General features: G+C 51.9%; 1 protein-coding gene across 3 annotated transcripts in view; it reads left to right on the forward strand.

Moving 5' to 3' along the window:
- Nucleotides 1-27,949, forward strand: part of ADCY5 (adenylate cyclase 5) — a 165,469-nt gene that overhangs the window by 132,586 nt on the left and 4,934 nt on the right. The window contains exons 12-20 of one of the 3 annotated variants that reach the window (XM_054551390.2): nucleotides 2,255-2,342; nucleotides 12,470-12,586; nucleotides 13,423-13,587; nucleotides 16,347-16,522; nucleotides 19,252-19,281; nucleotides 19,581-19,655; nucleotides 20,426-20,558; nucleotides 25,413-25,676; nucleotides 26,841-27,045. In XM_054551390.2, the coding sequence (XP_054407365.2) occupies nucleotides 2,255-2,342; nucleotides 12,470-12,586; nucleotides 13,423-13,587; nucleotides 16,347-16,522; nucleotides 19,252-19,281; nucleotides 19,581-19,655; nucleotides 20,426-20,558; nucleotides 25,413-25,676; nucleotides 26,841-27,045 (1,253 nt within the window). The remainder of the gene's footprint in view (nucleotides 1-2,254; nucleotides 2,343-12,469; nucleotides 12,587-13,422; nucleotides 13,588-16,346; nucleotides 16,523-19,251; nucleotides 19,282-19,580; nucleotides 19,656-20,425; nucleotides 20,559-25,412; nucleotides 25,677-26,840; nucleotides 27,046-27,949) is intronic. The other 2 variants (XM_024245370.3, XM_024245369.3) reach the window with 2 other exon arrangements.

Here is a 27,949-nt window from a genome sequence, read left to right on the forward strand (position 1 = left end):
GTTTTTCATGTTGAAATAATGGTATTTGAGAAGTTACAAAAGTAGCCGAGAGGGATTCTGTGCATCCTGCATCCAGTTTCCCCGAATGTTGACAACTTCTGTAACTGCATGTAATGATCAAAACCGGGAAATTAACACTAAAACGATACTATTAACTCATCTACTGACCTTATTCTAATTCATCATTTTCCCCTCATTATCCAGTTTGTGTTCCTGGAGCCAGTTCAGGATCCCGCATGGCATGTAGTTGATTCATGTCCTTGGTCCCCTCCCATCTGTGATAGTTCCTCAGCCTTTGCTTGTCCTTCATGATCTTGGCACTTTTGAGGAATACTGGCCAATTAATTTGTAGTTTCAATTTGGGTGTGTCTGATGTTTTTTCATTATTAGATTGGGGGGTCTACATTTTGACAAGGCTCCCACTGAAGCGATGATGTGTCCTTCTCCATGTACCATAGCAGGAGGTACATGATGTCAACATGTATTTTATTTTTAATGATATTATTAAAAGAATGAAAATATCCCCCTTACATTTGTATCTGCCATGACTCTGTTGGATGCCACAGGTGAAAACCAGGCACTGACAGCCAGCTCCACCCTGGCTGACCGCTGCACTGAGGCTGTGCAGAGCTGGGGTCCTTGTTGGCATAAAACCCCATCTTTCTGTACTGATGTGGAGCCACAAGTATCAAGAAGCAACCTGGAGGCCAGGCGCAGTGGCTCACATCTGTAATCCCAGCACTTTGGGAGGCCAAGGGAGGTGGATCACTTGAGGCTATGAGTTCAAGACCAGCCTGGCCAACACAGCGGAAATGCAAAAAATCAGCCGGGCGTGGTGGTGCACACCTGTAATGCCAGCTACTCGAGAGGCTGAGGCGGGAGAATCACTTGAACCTGGGAGGCAGAGATTGCAGTGAGCCAAGATCACACCACTGCACTCCAGCCTGGGCAACAAAGCGAGACTCTGTCTCAAAAAAAAAAAAAAAAAAAGCAATCTGGTTTTTCATCCCATTGCAACTGACAGTCCCTGTAGCTTGAGTGCATAGTCCTGCCTCTTTGCTGCTTTTCCTTCTCTGCAGCGGCTTGGGGGCTGGGTCATCTCAGTTACCTGCCCTGCCCGCAACGGCTTCATTCCCTCCTCTGGACACAGCTCCAAGTGGCTTAGACATTGGCAGAGGTCATTCTCTAGCCACCTCCTCTCTAGGAAAGCCTTAAAAGCCACTCTGAAGATCTTTCTTTTCCTCTGAAGAGAAGTCGTTTCTCTTGTTCCATTCGTTGAAGGCAGCGAAGTGCCGGCTTTTGTGGAGGCCCGGAACAAAGACGCTATTTGAATCCTCCCTAGAGGTGTTCACCTGCCTCTCACGCCCCCCACTGGCTTTTAACCCCATAACAACACCTGGCATCGTCAGGCCACTCTTCCTCCCTTGAAAGGCCACCTGGTGGTATGGTGGGGTGTGTTGTCCCCGGGCCAGCCCTTGCCCTAGGAGGGCCAATGGGAAGTTCCAGATGGAAAGTCACTTACAGCTCTTTTGTCTGAGGGTGGCCACCCGTGGTGGCCGTGAAGGTCACCTGTGATCTGCATCTGAAGGAGGGGCAGAGGGAAAACCTTGCATATTGCTTGTTGAACTGGCTAGGAATCGAGGAGCAAAAACTGCGGGACTTGTTGTGGGACCTGGCAGTGGAAAGGGGGTGGGGCTTAGAGATTCTGCCCTTCTAAAGAGACAGCCGCCCCTGTTTCTCAAAGAGTGGCTGGCTGTGCTGCTGACATAGGCATTTCTAGAAATGAAGGCTACTGATCCAATCAGTTTTCAGCCTTCACAGTTATTTATGGAGCTGTGAGTGACGACTTGGAGGGAATAACCAGGTGGTTCTTCCAAGCTAAATGAAGCACATCAGTGAATAGCTGAGAATTAGTCAAAATACCTATCAGGCATCACCTGGTTCTCCATTCAGCTTCCTGTGGGCTGCTGTCCCCACCGGAAGGGGAGGGAACCATACCGTTATGGGGGGGTTCCAGAATCCACCTGCAAGGCTGTGTAAGCCATACTCAGGGAGTCAGTGCAAAAGGCTGGGCAGTGGATTAGGGGAGGTGGAGCAACTTCAGGTTCCCTCTCCGGATTTCAGAGCCCAGGCCCTCTGAAGCTGTGAGGATGGCACAGGGGACCTGTGGCCTGCTTGCCAGGCGGGCCCCCCCCAGAAGCTGCAGCCCTGCCAGCTGAGCCTGGCTTCTCCCTCCCCTACTCTCTCCCTCCAGCTCCGTGTTCATGCTCAGCTTCTACCTGACCTGTTCCCTGCTGCTGACCTTGGTGGTGTTTGTGTCTGTGATCTACTCCTGCGTAAAGGTGAGTGTAGCTGACAGCTGGGTTGCAGCCACCTTCTTCCCACTTGTCTCAGCACTAGGGGCCCTACCCAGGGGCCAAAATGTGAAGGGGCCCGAGCATTGTGTTTGGCGGGGGTGGGAGAGTGCCTGATGCCAGCCACACCTCTCCATTGGCATTGGCAGCAAGCTCGCCTGGAGGCTGGCAAATGGTCAGTGGGAGCCTGTTCTTCACTGGCTGCTTTAACTTGCCCTTGGCAAATCTCTGCAACCAGAAGATGCTGTGGCTGCTGCGCCTGTTCATGTTATGCACAAGGAAGGAAGGGCACCGAGCACCAAGCCTGGCACAGAGCAGTGCCCAGTGAATATTAGCTGAGAGAATGGGTGTGGAGGAGGTCTCTCTCAACACTCGCTTTGGTGCTCCCATGTGCTCTGGAATTTTCCCTGGAGGGGACCTCAGAGATTATAGGTCTTGAGCCACCCAGCACATAGAGGAGGAGTGTGGCCCTAGAGTGATTCGCTGTTTTCAAGCAGGCCACACAGCCAGCTGGTGTTGGCAGCAGAAATGTAGGTCTTGTTCTGAGTTTTTCTCCCATATCTCTTAGGTGCTCTGTGTCCCCGGTCCAGGCCGTGTCCCTCGATGCGACCTGGCTCTGGGTCACTCTGGTCTGTGGTAGAAACCACTTATGTTGCTGTTTGCCCTGCCCATCAGCCCTTTCCCTCAGTTTCTTCACTAGTGGTTTCAGAATTCCCTGACGCACCAGCCTGGCCTCCGGGAAGCACTCATCCCTGGGGCAGAGCTGTGCCTCTCCCACATCTGCTGAGCCTCTCTGACTCCTCCCTGACACTCACTAGGAGCCAAGCCTCTGGGGTGGGCGGTGGGGCCCCCTGGAAGCTGCACCCTCTTCTGCAGTGAGCACCATGTCTTCCTTCTGGAGGAACTGGATCTTCATCCCCTCCAAAGTCCCCTTTCCTCTCTCCACCCTCCAGAGAGGGCCCTTATTAGTCTGTTAACTGTATAGTCACGTCATGGTCAAGGTCTTGGTGGACTGATTGTCAGAGCCGGAAGGGACCTTAGGAATCACCTGGTGTGGTTCACCTCCCCTGGCAGGTGCAGAGGTGGGCAGCCAGAGAGGGCAGGGTCAGCCAGAGCCATCGGGCATGTCTGTGAGAAGCATGCCACGCTGAGCCGCGTGCTCCATCCGTTGCTAGTATTGCAGCATCTGATAGGCTGCATCGTAGGTCTTAACGTTAGCTGGTTCCCTGCCTCTCCACTGACCCTCCTTCCTCAAGGCCACAGCTTCCCTCCTGCCCCATGTTCAGCCACTCCTGCCTTTTGGTCTTTCTGTTGTCAAGGCCCCCCCCCAGCCTGCTTTATCCAGAGTAGACAGTTCCACTTCTTCATCCTGTGGCTATGAAAGGACACCATATTTTCTCAGTAGCCACAAAGCGGAAACAACCCAAGCGTCCATCAACAAATGAATAGATAAACAAAACGTGCTGTAAACTGCAGTGGAATGTTATTCCATCATAAAGAGGAATGCAGTGCTGTTTCATGCTACGACATAGAAGGACCTTGAGAACATGACGCTGAGTGAAAGAAGCCAGACACAAAAGGTCACACGTATGGTCTGATTCCATTTATATGAAGTGCCTAGAACAGGCAAATTCATAGACACAGAAAGCAGACCAGAGATTCCCGGTGGCTGGCAGGAGGGAGAACGGGTGTAATTGCTTAATGGGTTCAGAGTTTCTGTTTGGGGTGATGAAAGGGTTTTGGAAATTGATAGCAATATTGGTTGCACAACATGAGTGTGATTAATGCCACTGCATGGTACACTTAAAAATGGTTAAAGTGGCAGATTTTATGTTGTATAAATATTGCCACAATGAAAAGTCACAACCACCTACAAAAGAAGTAAACCATAGTTAAAAGTTCTTTGCTGAACCCCAAAGAGAACATTTGTTTTTTAAGTAAGGAACTGAGGCAAAGTCATTATTTGTTTGTTTCTTTCAGGCACTTAATTAGCCCACTCAAATCAGAATCAAAGCTGTGCATAGTCTGCCATTTTTTAAGCTTGAACCTAAATTTCCTTTCTTTTCTTTTAGGGGCTTAGATGAACCTGAGCTATACTGATTTCATTCCATTTGAGTTTCCTGATTTGCAGTAATTGTGGAGGAGGGGAAGGATGGGCCCATTTTCTGCCTGCAGCCACCTTCACTGGCCATTTTTGGTCTAATAAGTTTTTTTCCCACAGTTCAAGATGAGTTATGAAAATCATCCCTGCCTTCTTTTGTATTGTTGAATTTGCCTATTTTGTTATCAATGCCAAATTCACTGAGCATGTTCTCAGTTCTTTTATCTAGCCCAGTGATTTTTGCTGTCTCCGTGCTGCAGAGGCCTCAGTTTCCTTGGGTGGGGGAGGGGGCCGGTGGATGGAATACCCGCCCTCCACCCCCAGGCCACACAAACACTGTCCCCCCAGTCCCACACCATCCAGCCAGGGAGCCTGCTTTTTCCATCTTACAGATAGAAGGCTTCAGTAAAGAATTTTAGTGGCTTATGAAACCTGGAACCTGCCGCTCTGGGCTGGTGGTCCACCCATTGAATAGACTCCAGCACCCACCCTCGGCTCCCATCCTTGCCGCCTCCTTCTCTCCTGGCCTGATTAGCCTCTTCTCAGGGTTTATCCACTTTCTGGAACACAGAGCCCAATTTGAAAAGTCATTTGTAATATGAACTTCTTTCCACTGAATTCTTCTTCTTCCCTCTTTCATGTTGTGGGTTAAACAGCTTGCACGTGAAGACATGAAAGGAGCATCTCCCTGGCTCTACTTCCTGCCATGTGCATGGCGGGGAACAGTACCCCTTCTTCCCCGCTGTGGATGTCAGCCTGTCACTGAGCACCGTGGCACACTCACTGCGGTGGGTTGACCGAATGAAGTTCATTTTCTCACCTTTGCAGGTGCTGACACGAAGCTGACTAGCCTGCAGTGTTTAGGGTCCTTCTGTTTTCTTTTTGAAAAACATTTGCGGTTTTACCAGAACTCAGAAACTTTTTCTCATTTTCCCAGTCTCTCAGGAGTCACGGGGAGTGGCTTTGCAATGAGATGCGACAGTTCCTAAATTAACCCCAAGCCAGTTAGTGTCAGTCTCTTTCTCTATTTCATTTACTTTTCCATTTTCCCAGAACAACATGGACTGACTTCCTTGAACTGTCCATATTTTAACCTTTTCAAAGAGAGAAATTCGAGAGTGTTGACAGAGTGAGTCGTCTTCTCTGGCTGTCGGGGAGCAGTTTTCCCTGGTTCTTTCCGGGTTTTCCCTTCTTACTAAGTGCTCTGGCGGCCTTTTTATCTCGGGCCTCTTCAGTCTTTTCCAGACACAGCTCAGTGCAGTTCACACACTCCCCTGGATTTCTCAGCGGGGCTAACTTGGTGCCTTGGTCTTCATCATGTCCTCAAGTCCTGGTTTCACTCTTGAGCCTCGGCTGCCTTGCAGAGCCCCCACTGCCCCTCAGATGCCTTGCCTTAGGGACCGTCCGTCCCCCTGAGTGCTTTCCTTCTGGAGATGCTGTCTTAAAGGGCACATCTGCACATCTGCACGAACCCCCCCTCCTTCCCTTGACATCTGTCCTGACCTGGACCCCAGAACTGCTTTTACTAGAGAAAACCATGTTAAAGCCCTGCTCACCATCACACGTTGTCCACAACTCAGAGAATCTCAGGTTGGAAGGGGCGCATGCAGTGAGAGAGCCCAGCCACCCACCTGAGGCTGGAATTCCGAGTGATAACCCTGCGAGGGGTGGGCCGGCCTCTGCTTTGCTTGATCACCTCCAGGGATAGGGAGCTCACTTACAGCTCCTTAGTGCAGCCCCTTCCCTCTTTGGCCAGCTCCGAATGTTCCACTGGATTCCCTGGAGCTCCTGCTTCATCATCTGGTGAAGCAGCCCTGGTCTATACCTGACAGTGCTGGTACTTTTGCCGCCACCACCCAAAGGGTGTCTCCCCTTTCCCCACCATCTGGTCTAGGCACCTTTACTGTGGCTCATTAGAAGGCCAAACTCCTTCCCAGCAGTTTGGGACTTAGGTATAGATGGCCCTGTGGGGAACTCAGCTGCGTAGCTCTGTGTGTGTGTGTGTGTGTGTGTGTGTGTGTGTGTTTAAATCTCTCTCTTATCCCCCAGTGTGTGTGTGTGTAAATCTCTCTCTTATCCCCCAGTGTGTGTGTGTGTGTATGTGTGTGTGTGTAAATCTCTCTTATCCCCCAGTCTGATGGCTTGCTTTTGGTCTACATCGTACTGATCCCCTGGACCTGATCGTATGAGCACCTGGGATCTGTGACCAGAGCCTCCTGTGGGCCCTGTCTGCTCTGCAGTCACTGACAGAGCCTCTTCTCCTCTCCTTGAAGCCTGCATGTAGCTAAGCCCACCTTGCTGGTTCTCCTTTCTACCACTGCAACTCAACTCCTAGTCCACAGTTTCTAAAATAGGGTCTAACTGTGCAACGAGTACCCCTCCCCTCCTAGGTGTCTTCCATCCTGTGAAGATTTTAGGATTCCCATGTTCACCTTTCCCCCTGCATGCTCAGGGGGCACATTCCTCTCACCATGCACATCTCATCATACACGTCATTCATTTAGGAGATGGAGAGGTCTCCGTTCCAGGAGGCATATTGTAGGTTCTCCCTGTGTTTTTCAAGTCAGGACAGTCCAGGATCCACATCCAAGCTATGCTACTTGGAGCTGTGTTTCCTGAGCCTCAAAGGTAGCTTTTATTGAATCTACTTTGCAGATGAGGAAACTGAGGCCCAGAGAGGTTAGACAGCTTTTTCTAGATCCTGGAGTTAGGAAGTGGTTATTGCTAGGATTTAAACCCAGGTGGTTTTTACTTCAGAGCCCATGAGCCTCCCCTCCAGGACACTGCCTGTGCTAATATATCCAGTTGACTCCTGAAAGGCCAAGTGATGAGAGCACTGGTGTGGGCCCCTTCTGCCTGCCAGGTTTGACCTCTGTGGTTTTCTTACCTTTTGTTCTTTTTCTGAAGTAGGAGCTACTGCTTCTTTTATTAGCTCCTTGTCAAAGAGGCTGTATTCTTAAACTTTTTTGCCATCCAATTTCATCCCCTCCTTTTATCTTTGCAATACCCTGGCCCCGCATCACAGACAGGGGCCCAGGGAGGTCTTCGATGTACCTGGAGACACTCAAAGAGGCCAGGATCAAACTGTTCCTTACCCCAATCATGGTTTATTAACTATGTTCCCACTCCTGTTTTTCATTTTGAATTGATTTGAATTAATCAGATTGGGAATGTACTGGTTCTGAACTTATTTTTTGAACATCAGTTCTTTTTCTGGGCTCTGATTGTGAGCAAGCATTAAGTGATTGGCTGGTGCAGGCAGTTATCCTGCTGGAAAATTCTCTCCACGATCTGACTGCAGTTGTGGTGTAGCCCTGGGAAGAGACTTTGCCCCTGGCAAATAGTTTTTTTGTTTTTTCTTTTTGTTTGTTTTTTGTTTGTTTGTTTGTTTTTGAGATAGAGTCTCGCTCTATTGCCCAGGCTGGAGTGCAGTGGCGCGATCTCGGCTCACTGCAAGCTCTGCCTCCCGGGTTCACGCCATTCTCCTGCCTCAGCCTCCCAAGTAGCTGGGACTACAGGTGCCTGCCACCAAGCCCGGCTAATTTTTTGTATTTTTAGTAGAGACAGCGTTTCACCTTGTTAGCCAGGATGGTCTTGATCTCCTGACCTCATGATCCACCCGCCTCGGCCTCCCAAAGTGCTGGGATTACAGGCATGAGCCACTGCGCCTGGCCAAGAGTTTTAAGATCCAAACTGGGGTTAGTAAAATCTAGATTTAGGGCTGACATACAGATGAACTCTCTAATTATAGGAGATGAGACACTCTTTAAACTGATATCAAGACAGGATGTCAAATCTTCTGGAGACTTCAAAAGAACAGTAATTCCTGAGTTCCTACTGAGGTTTTAAAGTCAAGAGAAAGTCTTTTTAAAGAGTGTAGAGTGTGGCCGGGCGCAGTGGCTCACACCTGTAATACCAGCACTTTGGGAGGCTGAGGCGGGCGGATCACGAGGTCAGCAGATCAAGACCATCCTGGCTAACACGGTGAAACCCTGTCTTTACTGAAAATACAAAAACAAAATTAGCCGGGCGTGGTGGCGGGCGCCTGTAGTCCCAGCTACTCTAGAGGCTGAGACAGGAGAATGGTGTGAATCTGGGAGGCGGAGCTTGCAGTGAGCTGAGATCATGCCACTGCACTCCAGCCTGGGCGACAGAGCGAGACTCTGTCTCAAAAAAAAAAAAAAAAAAAAAAAAAAGAGTGTGGAGGAAGTTGGCTTGTAGAAAGCAAGCAAGCCAGTGCACACTCAGTCATTCATTAGATGGTAGAGCCACATCTAACACTGATTTTTTTTTTTAAGCCTGCAGTTCTTCTCCTCGCCTCTGGATGGTCCTGGTGGGGCTCCTGGTCCCATATTCACCAGGAAGCTAACGTGCATACCCTATTCCCCAACCACCTTTTATTAAGAAAGTTTTAGCACGTATTAGTAACCTTTGCCTCTATCAGTCATTACATTGGTGGTTGCAAAATGATGAGGGAAGCCTCTCAATCAGTGGATGGGGTGATCAGAACTGAACAGTTTAAACAACATTTAGGAGTTGGGGTGGGGGCGAGGGAAGGGGATGGAGATAGAATGACAAAATTTTCAGCAGCCAACGATTTGAAACCATCTGTCATACCATTTCAGACTAAGATCCTCATGCTAGTGCCAAAACACTTCCCCAGCTGTGAAACCAAAAATTCGTTTAAATGGGAAGTAAGGACTTTCATTCTTATTGGCAATATAGCTCTTTAAAATGCAAATATTAACTAACTTTTCTGTTGCATTTAACAGCTTACAGAGCACTTTCAAATGCATTACTTTACTAAGTCTTGATAGCCACTCTGGACGAGAGCTATTCCCAATTTCCCAATAAGGAGACGGAAGCTCAGAGTGTAGAGTAACACCCCAGGATCACACAGCCAATAAGAGGCTGAGCAAGATTTTTAAAAATAAGAGCTTCATTGCGACATAATATGCATACCATAAAATTCACCTTTATAAAGGTGAATGAACTTTTAATACACTAGTTTTTAGTATATTCACAAAATTATTCAACTATTGGTGCTAATTCCAGAACATTGTTGTCATCCCCAGAAGAAACCCCCAGACCCATTAGCAGTCACTCCTTCTTCCCTTATCACCACAGCCCCCAGCAATCACTCATCTACTTTGTCTCTGTGATTCACATGTTCTGGACATCTCACATAAAGGGAATCTCACATGGCCTTTTGAGACTGGTTTCATGCACTTAACATATTAGTTTCAAGGTTCATCCATGTAGCATGTAACAGCACTTTACTCTCTTTATGCCTGAAAAATATTCCGGTGTATGGATATATCACATTTTGTTTATTCATTCATCAATTGATGGACAATTAAATTGTTTCCACTTTCAGGCTATTAGGAAGAATACAGCTGTGACCATGTGTGTACAAATTATCTGTGGAAGTCCCTGTTTCAGATTCTTTGGGGGATATGCCCAGAAGTGGTATTACTGGATCACATGATAATTCTATGCTTGATTTTTTGAGGAGCTACCTTATTTTTTTCCCCAGTGGCTGCCCCATTTTACATTCCCACCAGCAATGCACAAGGATTCCAGTTTCTCTACATCCTCACCAATACTTTTTTTAAACTTCCCTGATGGTGTTAGTTGATGGACAAAAATAATTAATTTTGATAAAGTCCAATTTATCTGTTTTTTTCTTTTTTGATTGGTGCTTTTGGTGTCATCTCTAAGAAACCATTGCCTGATCCAAAGTCACAAAGGTCTACTTGTATGTTTTCCCATAGGAGTTCTGTAGTTTTACCTTTTACATTTAAGTTTTCTGGTCCATTTTGAGTTAATTTTTGTACAGGGTGCAGTAGGGACCCAACTTCATTTTTTGCATGTGGATATCTGTGTGTCCCAGCACCATTTGTTGAAAAGACTGTCCTTTCACCATTGTCTTGGAACCCTTGTCAAAATCATTGGGCCATAAATGGAAGGGTTTATTTCTGGACCCTCAATCTATTTGATTTATTTTTATGACTATTAAGCAGGATTTTAATACAAGCTTATGCTCTCCAGATCACACCTTTCCTTCTACCACATAAGAGGGTTTGGTCAGAGGGTCTCTTTTATTATCCCAGAGGGTCTCCTTTATTATCCCAGTGTTTGTTCAGAACATGTGCCACAGGCTTGATGGTGTAGGAGCATACCTGGGAGGCTCTCCTGCTGGGGAGATGGAGTCCCAGGCCTTCATCTTTCAGCCTGTAGTCCCAGCTACTCTAGAGGCTGAGGCAGGAGAATGGCGTGAACCTGGGAGGCGGAGCACTGCCAGGCCTCTGCCGTGGCAGCAGCTCTTCCTGTGATCTATCCATCTTTGGGGTCCCCTCTTTCCCTGTGCTGATAGGAAATGGCTTTGCTGGAAGGGTGGAGGAGGATTCTGGGGTCAGAAAGATATACACCCTCTCTGTGCACACAGCCAGCCCCAAGCCCCCAAGACCCAGGGGTGAGCAGGGACCTGACTTTTTGTCAAGAACTCTGTCTATTTACAAGCTAATGAGTTTGCTTGTTGCTATTTCATAGAGGCTGGCAGAAGACACAAGACTCCTGGGTCAGAGACAAAAACTTTATTACTCATGTTACAGTCAGCAGCATGAGTGTCAGCATATTTGTGTTTGAAGTCCCTTTGCCACTGAAGTCCCATGTGATGGGCCCTCATGGATGCTGTACATGTAGTGGGTTTGGGTTGCAGCTGAAGAACACTGGACCAAGGGCCCGACACTTTTTTGAGTTGGCAGCAAATACTGTAGCACACAAGCCAGTTCCCCTCCCCACTGGGAGTGAGTGGTCACATGGTGGTCATGCTACGGCCCCTGACCTACTTAGCTGTCAGTGTGGCCAACTACAGACGCTGTCAGTATCAGGGGACGGAGAAGCCTTGTGGTCTGGCACTTTAAGCAAGAATTTGCAGGGATGCTCACAGCCCATGATTGGGGTAGAGACCTTTGCCTGCTTCACTCATCACAAAAGCTGGGGATGCCCAAAGGTCCCAAGAGCCCTACAAATAGGAGACTTCAGAGATGGGATGTGGCTTGCTCAGGAACACACAGGAAAAGCCAAGCCAAGCCCAGGCTTCCCAACTCCTGGCTCAGTGCTTTTTCAACCACCCTGTCTGCCCTTGGGGGGTTTTATAGACACCTAGCGTGTCTGTAGCAGATAGGCCTCAGCAGGAAGGGTTGGGGCAGGTCGGGGTAGGGCATCCTGGATCCACTGCTTTGCTTCTCTGTCCATCAGATTCTTTTTCAGCCTAGGTTGCATGGGAGATGAGGGGGACATCATTTACAAGGCCAGCTGCATCAGATTTGGTGGCAGAAATGGGACTTAGGAGCCCAATCATTTAATTACCAAAGCTGCAGGGGGTCTTTGAGTAGACATGGTTTGTCTGGTGGAAGAATACAGAGTAGGAGAGAGTGAGGGAAATGGCAAGTCCTTGGAGCTTGGTGCTAAGGACAGAGCTCACTCAGTGCTCAGGGCCACACCTGCCTCCTTCCTGCTCCTCGCTGCTCAGTCCCTCCTCCCGAGCCCAGAGGCCTAGTCCTCTCCAAATCCTTAAACCCACCGCTGCCCACTCCCTCCCAGAAGCCTTCTCAACCCTCCTGGGAACATTCTGAGCCCTCCACGACTCCTCAGCTGCCACCCACCGCCCCTCCCTGATGGCACACAGCGGGTCAATGTGCTTTTTATTGATTTCTCTGTTGGGTCAAGATACCATCTTTCCTCTCATCCTGCCTCTCTCACCTGGGTTCCCCACGTAGTCCCGCTCCTGGTCAGCTGCAGAATCTGCCCTGCCGTTGACCTGGAAGCAATGGTGCAGCGGTTCAAGGCTGGAGCCTTGCAGGCTGGAAGGGCCACCAGGAAGGCCTGGGGGTCATGCTGGGGAGAGACACAGGTGGGTCCACTGCACTCCCGGGACCATTTGTGGAGTCCTTGCTGAATGCTATTCCGTCTCTCCCTCCCTCCCTCTCCACCCCTGCCCCCACCCTAGCTCTTCCCCTCCCCACTGCAGACCCTCTCCAGGAAGATCGTGCGGTCCAAGATGAACAGCACCCTGGTTGGGGTGTTCACCATCATCCTGGTGTTCCTGGCGGCTTTTGTCAACATGGTGGGTGGCTGCACGACCTCCCAGCACCTCCGCAGCCCCATTGGATCAAACCCAGTGGAGCCATGTACCCGACCAGCAGGGCTAGGAGAGACTTTCCCTGGAAGTTCTTATTTGTGTCGCACCTGGGTCTGGGATCAGCTTTGACTCAATGTGCCTCACACAAGTTCTTCCTTTTCTTTTCTTTTTTCTTTTCTTCTCTTTTCTTTTCTTTTATTTTCTTTCCAGTTTTGAGACAGAGTCTTACTCTGTCACCCAGGCTGGAGTGCAGTGGTGCCATCACAGCTCACTGCAACCTCCACCTCCTGGGATCAAGAGGTCCTCCTGCCTCAGCCTCCCAAGTAGCTGGGACTACAGGTGTGCACCACCATGCCCAGCTAATTTTTGTCTTTTTTTTTTTTTAGAGATGGGGTTTCCCTGTGTTGCCAGGCTGGTCGCCAGGCTGGTCTCAAACTCCTGGGCTAAGTGATCCGCGGGCCTCAGCCTCTCAAAGTGCTGGGATTACAGGCATGAGCCACTATGCTTGGCTACTCTCCCACTAAGTGAAGGTCTTAGCTCTTCATTCTCAAGCCTAGTGGGGCCAGGAAGAGTTTAGGGAATGCCCCCAAGGCATGTTTAAGAGCCCCTCCCTGGGAGGGCACACTAGCCACACCCCCTCCAGCCAGGGCAGCTGAGCAGACTTTGCCCGTTCTTCAGCCTCTTTCAGATTTTGTCCCCATCAGTGTCATGCTGCACCTGAGGCGGAGGACAGGCGGGAGCCTGCGGCCTGGTGGGCTGGGCTGCTCTACCTGTCCCTCAGCAGCTTACCTTCCCCTCATCACCCTCCTCCTTCCCCCCAGTTCACGTGCAACTCCAGGGACCTGCTGGGCTGCTTGGCACAGGAGCACAACATCAGCACGAGCCAGGTCAACGCATGTCACGTGGTGGAGTCGGCCATCAACTACAGCCTGGGCGATGAGCAGGGCTTCTGTGGCAGCCCCTGGCCCAACTGCAACTTCCCCGAGGTACTGGGTGCACAGGGGCTGGAAGGGAGTGGTGAAGAGTCCCTTGCCCTCCCCCACTGTCCCCTCAGCTGCTCAGGACAGTCTGAAGGACAGGGTCTCACCAGCTCACTGTCTTCTAGAGGCCTGCTTACCCCAGTATCTCTTACTTCTACATGCCAGACACTGGGCACGAGGGGAGCCTCCTCCGTATGACAATGACTATGACAGTGGTGTAGCTGTTGTTTCTATAGTGCTTACCAGGGACTGTGGCTAAGAGCTCTACATGCACTTACTCATTAAATCCTCCCAACAGCCTACGACATAGGTGTTATATTATCTCCTTTGTAGAGGCGAAGAACCTGATACACAGAGAGGCTAAGTAATTTGCCCCAGATCACACAGCCAGGACTCAACAGAGTTGGAGCTCTCATTCAAGTTGTCCAGCTCCAGACAGAGTTCGTGCTCCTGATCCGAGGGCAAAACTTTCTAGACCCTCAGCTTCTCTAGCAGCCCCTACCCCACCTCAGGAGAACCCACCTAAGCCCCAGCTGTTAGGGCCAGAGAGGAGGGAGGGGAGCAAAGGAACCCGATCCCAACCAGCACTACTATAAACCTCACCCGTTCAAAGTGCACTGTTCAGTAGCTTTTAGTGTGTTCACTGATGTGTACAGCCGTCATCATCATCTAATCTTAGAATACTTTCATCACCCCAAAAAGAAATTTTGTGCCTACAGGCATTTGGGTTTAAAAATAATACCACGTATCCTTATTCGGAAAACAGCATATATGAAGCACCTGTGGCGTGCAAGGTGCTTCGTTCATGGTGCTGCGTTTGCCAGGGAGCAGTTTGCTGTCAGCAGCTGGGCTGGGCTTCCAGCCCCCCGCTTCCCAAACCCCCAGCTCCCTATGGGTGCACACATGAAGCCTGTAAGATGGGGGCAGTTTGCCTTTTTCTGGGGAGAAGGTCCATGTTTTCATCCAACTCCCAAAGGGCCTGTGACTGCAGCTGAGGGGTGCTGTGGGTTGTCAGTGTGGGCCTCCCTCCCAGCCTGGGATCTGGCTCTCAGTTGTACAGATAGGGCAGGGAAGGCCCAGGGAGGAGCAGGGCTTGGCCTCAGCTCACCTAGGCAGGTGCAGCCCCACCCCCGCTCCGCCCCACCCCTGGGCTGGTGGCAAGCTCTCTGTCTCCTCCAGGCAGCCATGCTGCACCCAGCCTCCCCTTCCTAGCCTCCCCTCCCCAGCCTCCCTAGCCTCTGCTGCCTCTCATATCTGGCTGAGAGCCCACAGGAGCTCTTCAGCTTTCTGAGGGCTGTTTATGAGGAGCAGAGGCCATTTTCAGTCTCGTACTTGCCCCTTGGTGGTGGCTCCCCTGGTGAGGCTAAGGCCTGGGGGGAGAGGGTGGCAGTGGGCAGGTCCTGGCTCCTCATTTGTGGGAGAGGCTTGGTGCCAGCCTTCAGCCCCCACCAGCTGACCACCCCCCTCAAAGGTTGCTAGTGATTCAGCAGCAACTCCTCACAGACCAGACCCTGGGGGGTCCCCAGCATCCAGTGTTGGCCTCCTGGTTGTCTGGGCCAAGGTCTGAATGAGAATCCAGGCTGGCTCTTGGAGCTCCCATCCCTCCTCCCAGAGACTGGGGCTCTGGGGCTCTGAGCTGACTCATCTGGGCATGCCCTCCTCCTTCGCTCTTCTGCTCCTGTTCCCAGTGGTGATGTGAGGCTTCCCCCCACAATCCAATCACCCAGGGGCCCTTGGCAGTCCTTCCTTGGCTCCAGAAGGCCTGAGGTGGCTGAGGGTCCACCCTAGGGGCTGCCCCAGCCCAGGGCAGAAGCCGTGGGCGAAGAGTAAACATCTGGAAGCCTGACTCAGAAACAATGGTGCTAAATTAAAATAATAAAAATAATAAAGAAAAAATAATAATAATTGATGCTGACGTGCTTAGGGTTAGCATCAAGGGACAGCAGCAGATAGGGACCTCCAAGATTACCTGGTTTAGCCCCTCAGTTGTCTAAGAAGGAAACGGAGGCTCAGAGACCAGAAGGAGCTTCCCCAGAGGGAACAGCACAGAGCACGATCCCTCCTCTGAAACCTTTGGGGCCCCATATATTTTGGTCTTCAGAATTTTTCAGATTTTAAAAGGTTGCCTCCCACCCCAAGTGGAGTCTGATCATGAAATGGTCATATTTCCACAGTAGTAGCATGTCTGCATGTCACAGGGGACAGGATAAAGATGATAACTAGCATCCCAGAAGTGAGGTCAGCTTTTGCCACCAGAGCGGCTCCGTTCAGGCATGGCCTCTACAGGAGTCATGAAAACACATTCAGCTTTTGGAGCTTTGGAGTTCAAAGCTGCAGATTAGGGGCTCCCCACGGTTATTGAGGGTGCCGGACACTGCAGCGAGGGCTTCCTTCCATGTGTTCATCACAGCAAGCCATGAGATAGGAAGCCTTGCAGAGGGGACACTGAGGCTCAGAGGGGCTGAGCACGCAGCCCGAGGCGCACAAAGCCCAGTGTGGATCAGGCCTGAAACCCAGGGCAGCCTGGGCCTGCAGCGCAGCTGTAACGTGGGGCTGTCCTGCAGGCGATGGCCGGACTCCAGCTGGAGCCCATCTCCTGGTTCCTAACCAGGGCCCTTCGCTTTACATCACACCTGTTGGGAAATTTACATCAGCAGAAACATGCCCAGCCCAGGCCTCACTTGAGCCAGCTCAGACTGGAGGATGCATGGGGCCAGGGGTCGGGCAGGGCCTGGGGAGCTGATGCTGCTGCCCTCTGCCCGCAGTATTTCACCTACAGCGTGCTGCTCAGCCTGCTGGCCTGCTCCGTGTTCCTGCAGATCAGCTGCATCGGGAAGCTGGTGCTCATGCTGGCCATCGAGCTCATCTATGTGCTCATCGTGGAGGTGCCAGGTGTCACGCTCTTCGACAACGCCGACCTGCTTGTCACCGCCAATGCCATGTACGGATCACCTCCCTCATGCTCCCCACTGGGCACGGGACATTGCAGGGAGGTGGCAAGAGCAGGAGGTTTAGGGTTCTGGCACCACAGGGAACTTGCAAGGAGAGTATCTTGTTCCTCCCCAACCCTGACATCTGGGAAAACGGCCTTGTTTCTTTCCTTCCTTCCCATTCCCAGTAGTTGGAGTGGCCTCAGGTCACCAGGCCCCACTCTGTTTCTTTCTCTGGTTTGCTCCCCCCTTGCCAGGGCAGCCTCCGTGGGCTGCTTTCACCTCAGTCCAGCTGCCCCAGGCTCAGAGGAGTCACGGTCCAGCAGAGCCGGGCAGTAAGGAGTGTGGGAGCAGAGGGACAAGCTTTGTTGTTCACAGGCTCTGTGTCCCACCTTGAGGCGGGTGCCTGGATATCCACTGTTCCTCTTCATCCTCCAGCAACCCAGCCAAGTAGGCAGGCCCACCACATAAGGCTAGGCATCTGTGCACTACTCAAAGGCTCCTGGCTGTGGTGGCAGAGGTTAGGTCCCACGTCCTGGAGGTGGTGGGCGTGAAGGTGGGCCCCACGGCTGTCTGGTCCCGCAGGCAGCATGGTCATGTGGTGACAGATGTAAGATTTCCAAGGGAGGGGGCTCTATGAGGGGAAAGACCTCAGGCTTCGGTGAAATTGGGTTAGAATCTCAGCATCAGACACGTTGGTTATTCCTCTGAGCCTCATAGTTTTTTCCTTGTAAAATGGGAATGTTGTCAACCCAAACTAAGGTGGTTGAGGCAGAAATAATTTGATCGAGTTTTGTTGGAAGCCGAATGTGAGGATCGGCCAGGAAGACACACGCACCAAGTTGGGCGTGTTCCAGAAGCTGTTACAAGTGGGAATGCTTTCATAAGAAAGTAGAAGGGAAGGGGACTCCTCAGATCAGAGTTGTCCTTTGTCATTGGAGGGTTACAATCATTGGCTACAGATTGCAACATACAGACTAAAATGTCTACATGCCAGCAATCAGTACAACTTCATGATTCAGAAAACGAACCTATTTTCATGTCAATAGGTTATGCATTAATCAGTACATCAGCAATTTGAGGAGCTCAGATAAGATTCTTCACTCGGGCAGGATATTGCCGTAAATCACAAGACCTCCCTGAAGCAGGTTAATTTGGAAGCCTGGCAAATGTGAACTGTAGATTATCAACACCCATAGTAGTAAGATGTATTTAAAGTGCCTGATTCGTAATATGCTTTTCTACGCATCACCACTCCCTATACACACACCAAGAAGTGCAAAAAAAAAAAAAAGTGACAGTTTTGTGTCCCCTGAGAAAATGCAGCAAACTGTACCTTCTTTGAGTGAGAGGAAGGGATTCATCCATCCATCCATTTGTTCACCCATTCATTCATTCAAAAATATTTATTAAGGGCCTGCTATGTGCCAGCCACTGAGCTAGGCAGTGGAGGTACAATGTGGATAAATAGAAAACTCTCAGGAATGTTCCTCTCTTGGGAAGGTCCCCTGAGAAAGTGGAGGTGTAATGAAGGGTTTAAGTCATATTCAAGGAAGAACTTCTTGGTGGTTGTGTGCGGGCTATGGGCAGATGACCACAAAGACATGGAACAGTGGAGCATGGACAGGCTGCAGTCCTTTGAGGAGGAAGAGGAGGTCCAGGAACTTTCTACCCTTGGTTCACGGCTGGAGCAGGGAATGTTGCCCTCCTCTTACTGCTCCTTCCCATCCTCAACATCTCCTCTTCAGGCGCTGAAGTTGGCAACAGACAGTGAAGGTTATTTCTGGATTGGGAGACCGTGGTTTGGCTCTAGGGCAACCTTGTCCAATAGATAAAAAGTGGGCCGGGTGCGGTAGCTCACACCTGTAATCCCAGCACTTTGGGAGGCTGAGGTGGGTGGATCACTTGAGTCCAGCCTGGCCAACAAAATCCCACGTCTACTAAAAATATAAAAATTAGCCAGGCGTGGTGGTATGCACCTGTAATCCCAGCTACTTGGGAGGCTGAGGTACAAGAATAGCTTGAACCCAGGAGGTGGAGGTTACAGTGAGCCAAGATTGCACTACTGCACTGCAGCCTGGAAGATAGAGCAAGACTTTGTCTCAAAAAAATAAAAAAAAAGAAAAGCCACTTATGTAATTTAAAATTTTCTTATATCCATATTGAAAAGGCAAAAAGTATAATTTGACTTTTATTTAACAAGTACTATATAGCCAAAATATCATTTTAAGATATAATCAATATAAAATTCTTAATGAAATATTTTACCTTTTTTTACACTAATTATTCAAAACCTGGTGTATGTTTTACACATACAGCACATTTTAACTTGCACCAGCCCCATGTTAAGGCTCAGTAGCTGCACATGGCCAGCGGCTGCCCCACCAAGCAGCGCAGCTGTGGGATCTTTCCTCCACTCCCTCTGGATAGCAGCAAAGGCCTGGGAGGGGGAGAGGCAGGCAGGCCTCCACCCAGGCAGATGTGCTGGGGTCTGGGAAGGCAGGGTTTCAGGTAAGAGCTGGGTGGTTTGTGGTCATGAGTATCCAATGCTAGTTGGGGCTGGGCTTTCTGCCACCTCCCACCCTGAAAATGTCCTTGGATATGGAGGGGGAATGGGGCTGGGGAGCCAAGGAGCAGCAGTGATGGGGACAGCAGAGCAGGGCGTGGGGGCCGAGCAGGAGTGGAGGCTGCCTTATGCAGAAGGGTGGCCCTGACCAGTCTTCCCCAACTCTCTTCACAGAGACTTCTTCAACAATGGGACCTCCCAGTGGTGAGTTGATGCTCCTCGGACAGGGCCGCTCCCTGCCCTCAGCACAGAGCAGACAGGGAAGGCAGCTGGTGCCCAGGTGGGAGGGGCCTTGGTGGCAAAGTGGGTGGTGAAGGAGGAGGCCAACAGGGACAGGGAGGCTGGTTCCTCCTGGGGTAGCAAGGCGTCCTCAGGGGGCAGAGGCCCTGGTCACTTTCATGACCCCTGCCAAGGTGATCTGTAGGCTCTGTGATTGGGATCACCGGCTTCAGATCATTCCATAGGCTTCATGTTAAAGCATTTAGCCTCAAGCTCTTCCCCAGGAGCCTGTGTGAGAACCTCAGTCACAGGAGAGTGGAAGCTGGCACCTACTTTCCTTCTGGAGTCGAGGAACAAAGGCGAGGGCTGCAGTGCTTGTGGGACCCTTCCCTGCATTGAGGGCTGCTGCCTGGGCAAGGGGCGGGGGGTCACTGGGGCCTCTGTGCAGCCTTCCAGGGGTTGAGCTCTTGGCGGGCACAAGAAGTAGGATTTGGAATGGCTGCTTTTGTTAAGAGTATCTATTGGTAATAGTAACAAAAACAGAATTAGACAATAATGCTACTAGTTTTGGAGCACCTACTGTTTGTCAGATGCTGTGCTAAGCATTTTGTTTATAATATCTCTTTAATCCTTATTACCATCTTGAAATGTGGGTATTGTTATCCTGTTGTACAGATAAGCAAACTAAAGTTCAGAGAGATTAAGACACTTGCCCAAGGTTGTCCAGAGACAGGGTCAGCATGGCCTGCCTGATCCCCTTTTACTGCACCCACTGCCCCTGTCTTGTCCAGGGAAGGATCTGGATGTACATGCTGCCTTTTAGAAAGCTGAGTTCATCCCCTGATCTGACCAGAGGGGAGCTCCCAAGTGATGGGGGGTTGTAAGGCATCAGGAGAGGAGTAATGGCTGCCTGAGCTGCAGGTGCAAGCAGGGTCTGAGATGGGGCTGCCATCCAGGAAGGCTTTCTGGAGGAGGCACGTGTGCGGCAAAATTTGAGCAGGGGGATAAGGAAGAGGGGAAGGTATAGCGGGAGGAAGAAAAAAGGGCCAGCAGTGGGTGGGGGTGGGGTCCTCAGAGCCCGCTGTGAGGAGCCAGGGCGGTCTCAGGCCTGTCCACCTCTCACCCACAGCCCTGAGCACGCAACCAAGGTGGCATTGAAGGTGGTGACGCCCATCATCATCTCAGTCTTTGTGCTGGCCCTGTACCTGCACGCCCAGCAGGTGGAGTCTACTGCTCGCCTCGACTTCCTCTGGAAACTGCAGGTGAGTGGCCCTGGGGCTGGACCTGGGGAGGGAGGCATTTGGGAGCAGGTGACGGAGACAACAGGCTCGTCTGCTGGGCCAGGCCAAGCCGGGCCTTCGTCTTACACTGACAAGCTGTCCTGCTCAGACCCTATCAAAGCCACTTGGTGCCCTGTGTCCCCGTGGGTCTGCTCCCTGCTCTCTGGAGCCAAGAGGCAAAACCCTGGGACTTACTCCATGCAGACAAACCCATGCTGACAGTGCTGGGACTCTGATGGGTCCAGGAGACATGCTTTGAAGTCAGCAAATACTGGCTGGGCACTTACTATGTGTGTTGCCAGGTGGGGACAGAGGGGAGGTGCGGGCAGGTCCTTTGTGGTGGGGGCAGCGAGGCATCCGGGACGGTGGGGGAAGGAAGAGTGGCAAGAGGTGAGTGGAGGAGTAGGGGAGGAACCTGGCCAGGGTAGGGAACTGGCACCAAAGGTTTCTGAGCAGGGCTTGACCTAGGCAGAGCTGGGTGGAAGACTTCTCCAGAGGGGATGGACTGAAGGAGCAAAGACTGTTGACCATGATGCATGAATTCCAGCCAGCACTTGGCTGTCCAGGCTGCGTGCCCTGTACCCTGTGCCTTGTGTCTCCCTGGAGGAAGGGGTGCCTGTGGGCCAGGTTACCTGCTGGAGCATCTCGGAAGGGCCAGGAGGGAGTGCCCAAGAGCACTCAGCAGGAGACAGCCCTGTCTTCCTGTGGGCTGCCTCACACCTTTTATTCCAGCCCAGCCCAACCCTGTGCAGAGCTTAGCCTGGCCCGGCCTCTGCCTCTCCTGGCCCGGCCCCTATCTCTAGACCACTTGAGCTCACCCACAGCTCGCTTTGACCTGCTCCATCCCAGACTTCTTAGAGGCACCAGGATGGAAGTCTTTGGGCTGGAGCAGGAGGCCCTGCTTTTCGTTGGATGCTGAGTGAGGATGGGGGCAAATGGTTGTCCCTTCTGCTGAGTATTTTGCATGGGTTCTGGCTAGAATTGAGCATGGAGGTCTGCAGTTGAGGGGTCCCCTGAGTTTGGGGGAACCAGGGAGAATCCCAGAAGGGTTCTGTGTAGAATGCCCCTTGTGAAGCCCTGGGCTGGGGTACCCTGGGGAAGATCCTGTGTGAGCCTGCCCCTTGTCAGGCCTCTGCCTCCTCCTTCAATCCCCGCTTCTTTGGGAACATTTTCAGGAGGCTCTCATTTTTCTGCATTTGCTCTGTCACCCGCTGCCATATGTATTTTCAGACATGATGCCCCATCACCCCTAAATACTCCCATGTCTGCCTTGCAAAAACAAGGTCACTCCCTGCGCCATCCCTGCGCACCCTCCCCATCGGGCGATCAGCAGGGGTGCGGCAGGCCCCTCTCAGTGTTGCCGACTGTCCTGATGCTGGTCCAGGATCCTGTGCACGGGTCCTCTGCATCGAGCTGTTCCAGTCTGCAGTAGATCCTGTCTCTCCTCATCTCACGGTCCTTGCCAATCTTAAAGAACTTGTTATTCTGGGACCTTCAAACCCATGTCCAGACTCAGGCTGAGCCTTCCTGGGGGAAGCACACAGAAATGGAGCCGGGCACCCCTTGGTGCCTCACACTGAGAGACTCCACCATGTTGACCCATCCCACCACCAGGGATGTCAGCCCTGATGGCCTGCTCAACCAGCATCTGCCAGATTTCTCCACTGTCAAGTCCCCTTTTCCCCCTTTGTATTTGACTAGCACTTTATGGAAAGAGAGTCCGATATTCCACTAATTTTCTGATCCTCAGCAAATCTCTGCCCAGTAGCCTTTGCATCCATTGGTGGCTCCTGTTGTCTCAGCGCCTGCTGTGGAAATGCCCGATAGCAATGCCCAGTGTCCGCCATTCCTTCTGGACTTGCTGGTTGGCATTCTACTGCACAGAAGAGCTGTCCCTCCTCCTCCATTGATTTGCTTATTTATTCACTTCTCTACCTCAGCCTGGACTCTCAGATTCCCATGTAATCCAGTGGGTTATCATCTGCAACCCTCACTATTTATTTTAATGTTCAAATTGTCCTAGGTTTGGCCCATGTGCATTTCAAGTTGGTGTCTGTGTTATTTGACAGGTCTCCATCACTCTTTGAGCTTTTCCTGACTTTCCAACACACACGACCTCAGGCTAATCTTGTGCTTTCCCTGTTCCAGCCCAGGAATCTGTGATTTCTTCAAAGAGCCCTCCCTCATTCTTCATAGTAGAGAGTGGTGTTTAGAAACCAAGGTCTGAGTGCTTGGCGTGCTCGCTGCTTGTAGGTGTGGAAACATACGTGGAAACGTGTACACATGTATCTATACTACTTCAGTATCCATCTGTATAGATCTGTTTTTAATAATCCTAAATTCATACCGCTACCTCCCATTTTAATCCAATACCTCAGGCTTCTTCCCAGCCTTCCCTGTTCCGTGCTTGCAGTGTCATCTCTGGCAATGAGAAACTCACCTCCCATTATCTTTCATATATGTGTTTATTTGCTCAGTGGTGACCCCCACCGCCCCCTCCTCACCTGTGTGTACACACGTGCACATGAGTGTGTGTGTGCATGTGCATGTGTGTAGGAGTGTGTGAGTGAGCCTGTGTCTACCTGCCAGCCTATGGCAACTTCTCTCCCTCAAGTTTTCCAGCAGGTCCCTCATTTTCCCATCCTTCCCCTGGGATTTTGGGAGAGGGAGCCATCATCACATAGATACCAATAAAGAAACACCAGAAAGCAGGCCCTTGGGATGGGCGAGTGATAGTCTCTGCCCCACCCCCAGGCTGGCTTAGCAGCCCCTGAACAGTTGGCTGGTAGGTGGACTCCTCAGCATTCTTCAAGCACCTGCACAAGGAACGCACTCTGACCCGCCTGGCCCCTGCCTGGCCCCCTCCTGGCCTAACTGCAGGGTCTGAGTTCTCAGGAGAGCCTGCTCTTGTCCCTTCCTCCAGCATTGACCTTAGTGGGGCCACCAAGAGGCTGTAGCCCCCTGAACCTTCCTGCCCTGCCAGGGCCCAGCCCCAGAAGTAGTTGGCTGCATTGTCAGGAGCCCACCTGTGCTGGAGTGGAGTTTGCAGAAGTGGCCATAGCAGCTGGCCTGGCCCTGGGGATTGGCTCTGCCCCCAGCTGTAGGCTGCTCTAGCGGCCCTGCCCCTAGCTTCCACCTCCATTCTGTCTGACACTTTGGGCTGATGCTGTCTGCCACCTGCAGGGTGCATCAAAGGAGCTGTAGTGCTCCTGGCATCCCTGGGCCCCCAGGCATGTGTCTCAGCAGAGGTAGGAGCAGGACTGTCTAGTCGTGTGCATTTTCAGAGGCAAATAACTGACTGCAGGGCTCCTCCATGGGACAGCCTGTGAGAAGAAGCACAGGGATGCCCCCCGCCCCCTCCCCCAGCCTTCTCCCGTGGGCACAGCTGTTCCAGAGCCAGACACAGGTAGCCTTATTCATGGGGAGGGGCATGGGTAAAGGGTCCTGCCTCCCAGAAGCTTAGGTCACCTGGGCAGGAAGGCTAGGCAAGAAGACAGCACAGACCAGCTGGCTCCCCGCGCCTCTGTGGGTGGCGGTGGAAGGCGGGGCCCTTTAGCATCCAGGAGCCCTCAGGATGATCCCAGTCCTCACAGCCACATTCCCAGGGACTCCAGGAGGCCACCAGGCCATGGGCAGCACAGTCAGGAGCCCACTTACCTTAGGGGCAGGGCTGGCTGTTGAGCCTTGGGGTCCTGGATCTTCTGCCCTGGGAGCTCTTCCTCCCTGCTGGACCCAGGTCCTGAAGCCTTGGAAAGGAGCGCCAGCTCCTTCCCCATGGACAGCCAACATCACGGGGACAGCCAGGGCCCTGAGAGTCAGTCCTGGTCCTGTTGGAGATTCTACTTGCAGCCAAGCTGAAAAGTGTCTTCATTTAGTTAGGAAAAGCCCAAGTGGGCCAGCCAGACTTTTCAAAGTGGCTCTGCTAATTAATGATCCTCTCCTGGTTGGTTTAGCCAACACGGTGGCTCCCAGCTAAAGGGGGCCGTGTTATCTTCCATCACGGGTGAGGAAGCCAGCTGACCACTACAATGCAGCGTCTCATGAACACTCTTGTCAGATGGTTCCTTGCCACACCTCGGTGTGTGACACCTCTTCCCTTCAGCCCCTTGTAGGGCACTACTGGCCTCTTGACCCGAGGGATCTGCACTGCCCTTTAACCTGGAGGGTGGGTGACCACAAAATCCCATTGCACAGATCCAGGACCCAAACTGGGGGAAAACCAAAGTCACTGGTGATGTCCCATACTCATCCCAGGGGGTCCCTCATGGCACTTGCTCCTCCTGGCTGCACCTGGCTCTGGGGCAAGTCTGCCCTCCTGAGAGGCAGGGAGACTGGGCAGGGCTTTGGGCTGTTTTCCCCCACAGGTCCGTCAATTAAGGTAACTGGCTTTTGATTCCATTTCCTGATATTAAGAGGACAATGAACAGTGGAGGAGCACCGGGGAGCTGGAGGGCTGTGTGGGCTGTGTTTTGGATCCTTTTCCCTTCCAGCCTGGTTCTGGCCTTTGGCAGACAGGATCCTTGCAGCCTCGCCTCCAGGCCTTTTCCTGCTCGGGGCTCCCTGCTGCAGGCTCAGCACCCCCAGACAGGCCGGCAGAGAGAGTTCAATGCTCAGAAATGTCTTTTCTGATTGTCAAAGTCCTGCTCTTTGGAGAAAACCTAGAAGTAGAAACAGCAGAGAGAGGAGGAGAGACAGCAGTACCTGCCAACATCCTGGGTACAAGTTGGCATTTGCGTGACTGGCGCTTTTTCTCCAGGCCATGGAGAGGAGGAGGTGGAGGGGCCAACATCTGGGCTCGCGTTGGCATCTGGGTGACTTGCAGTCTTTTTCTCCCAGGCCACAGAGGAGAAGGAGGAGATGGAGGAGCTGCAGGCCTACAACCGGCGGCTGCTGCACAACATCCTGCCCAAGGACGTGGCTGCTCACTTCCTGGCCCGCGAGCGGCGCAATGATGAGCTCTACTATCAGTCCTGTGAGTGTGTGGCCGTCATGTTCGCCTCCATCGCCAACTTCTCCGAGTTCTACGTTGAGCTGGAGGCCAACAACGAGGGTGTCGAGTGCCTGCGGCTACTCAATGAGATCATCGCTGACTTTGATGAGGTGCACAGCGGGGCCTGGGTCAGGCTGTGTTCCCGGGAGGGGCCTACAGGTCCCTGGTATGGGAGGGATGTGAAGAGACCTGGCGCCCCCTTCTACCGTCCTGACATAAGCAGTGATGATGGGAGCTCTGCCGGCGGGAACCTGACCGTGTCCCCAGGTGCTGCAATGGGCACCTTGCACGCATGGCCTCTCTCATCATCATGCAACAGATGAGGAAGCTGAGGCCCACAGAACTCAAGTGTCTGGCCTGAGGTCACTGCCAGTAAGTGGCAGAGCTAGGGTTTCAGCCCACTTACTTACTTGTTTGAACTTAGCCTTTGGCAGCTCCCTGACTGGCTCGCTGACCGCCATTCTTCTCATGCCATCTAGGGTGCATGGGGTCCCAGGGCCTGGGACAACCAAGTGTCTGTGCCCAGGGCTTTGAGAGAACCAAAGGAAGGAGGAGTCCTCAGGCTAAGGGAGGAGGCAGGACAAAGATGCGAGGCCCTGAGTAGCGGAGGCCGAATTGAGGCATTCCTCCATTTCCTTCTCATACCCCCGTTGAGCACCTGGCGTGTGGAGGCACTGGGGATGCAGAGCCCTGTAGGGCAGTCTTGACCCCAGGAGCTCCTGAGTCATGGGCATGAGAGGGGCCACCCCAGCGGGCACGCAGGGCCTGGGCATGGGACACAGGGAGAAGCAGGATGATGGAGCTGGGCCAGGCAGTGTCGGGAACGGCCTGCAAGACTCCCGGGGCAGTGGAGTGATGGGAGTTGGCTGAATTGAGTGTGGGAAGGCTTCCAGGAGGGCCGGGGCCAGGGGGTAGGGAAAGAGTGTCCTGCTGGACAAATGGAGGTTTCCCTGGGTGGGATGGAGGTGTGAGCTTGTTGAAGGGGAGACAAGAGACCCAGAGGTGATTAGTGACCTTGTCTTCGGGGGTCTTGGAGTGAGGGTGGGCAGGTAGCCCACAGGCACTGTCCAGCGGGTGAGTGAGTGTGGAGGGGCCTGGCTGTGTCAGGAGTGTTGCGGGCATCACACTGATGAGGATGGAGACAGGCCCCACTGTGTGAAGAGGGGACACATGAAGGGCCATGCTGCTGCACTTCCCTGGACATCCTCTGTCCCTCCCTGTGGCCCTCGGTGTCCCAGGCTTGGGGTGACCCAGGTTTGGCCTCCTTCATCCAGATCATCAGCGAGGATCGGTTCCGGCAGCTGGAGAAGATCAAGACCATCGGCAGCACCTACATGGCCGCCTCCGGCCTCAACGATTCTACCTACGACAAGGTGGGCAAGACCCACATCAAGGCACTGGCCGACTTCGCCATGAAGCTGATGGACCAGATGAAGTACATCAATGAGCACTCCTTCAACAACTTCCAGATGAAGATCGGTGAGCGGGGCCCCAGGGAGTGCTGAGCCCAGGGTGCAGTCAGGCAGAGGGCTGGCAGGGGCTCCCCCATACCCCATCCCGCATCTGCCATTGTGGTCCCAAGGTAGAAGGCCAGGCGGCAGCAGAGGCTGATGTGGTGTGTTCCCTGCCCTTAGTAGGTGGGGGCAGGCATGGGTCACTCCCAGCGGAATCTGCCCAGAGCCTGGCGATGCCTCTGCTGCCTTTTGACATGAGGGCCACATGGGTAGGACACCCTTTGGTGAGTTCCCACCTCACTCAGATGCAGGGACGGCCTGGTGAGTTCCCACCTCACTCAGATGCAGGGTCGGCCTGGTGGGACCCAGGCTGTGCCTGCTGGAAGGGCTTTGTGAGGGATGCTCTGTGCCGAGGGCATGGGGCCTTCTGGTGATTGCAGCACAGCAGATGGCAGTCCCATTTGTTTCGAGAAATACTGACCTAACAGCATTGTTTTATTTAAAAGTATTCCACATTCATTCAGTAAAAATGGAAAACAGTAAAATCAAATACTTGATGCATTTTAAATACAAAATGTATAAACATGTTACCAGTCATTAAATTTGCAAATTTAGAACATTAAACATGTAATCTGTAAAATCGTTAGCAAAATAAAGTGAAATAGTTTTAAAAACTAAACATTTAAAGAATCATGTGATAGTGACCGTGAAATGATTATGTTCTGACTTTTTAAAAAGAGTTATTTTTTACTCTTTTTATACAAGTTATGAAATGGGTCAGTGGGGTTATTGTTGAGTTGAGGTGTGAGCAAAATCTTCCAGTGGCTGCTCATCCAAACTGGGGAAAGAAATGGTGAGGAGGTTGTGATAGGTCAAAGCCCTGGATCTTCCCTGGATTCCTTCTTTGTCACATGCCTTGGTTGGATGGC

The sequence above is a fragment of the Pongo abelii genome, chromosome 2 (genome assembly GCF_028885655.2).
Source record: "Pongo abelii isolate AG06213 chromosome 2, NHGRI_mPonAbe1-v2.0_pri, whole genome shotgun sequence".
Taxonomy (NCBI): domain Eukaryota; kingdom Metazoa; phylum Chordata; class Mammalia; order Primates; family Hominidae; genus Pongo; species Pongo abelii.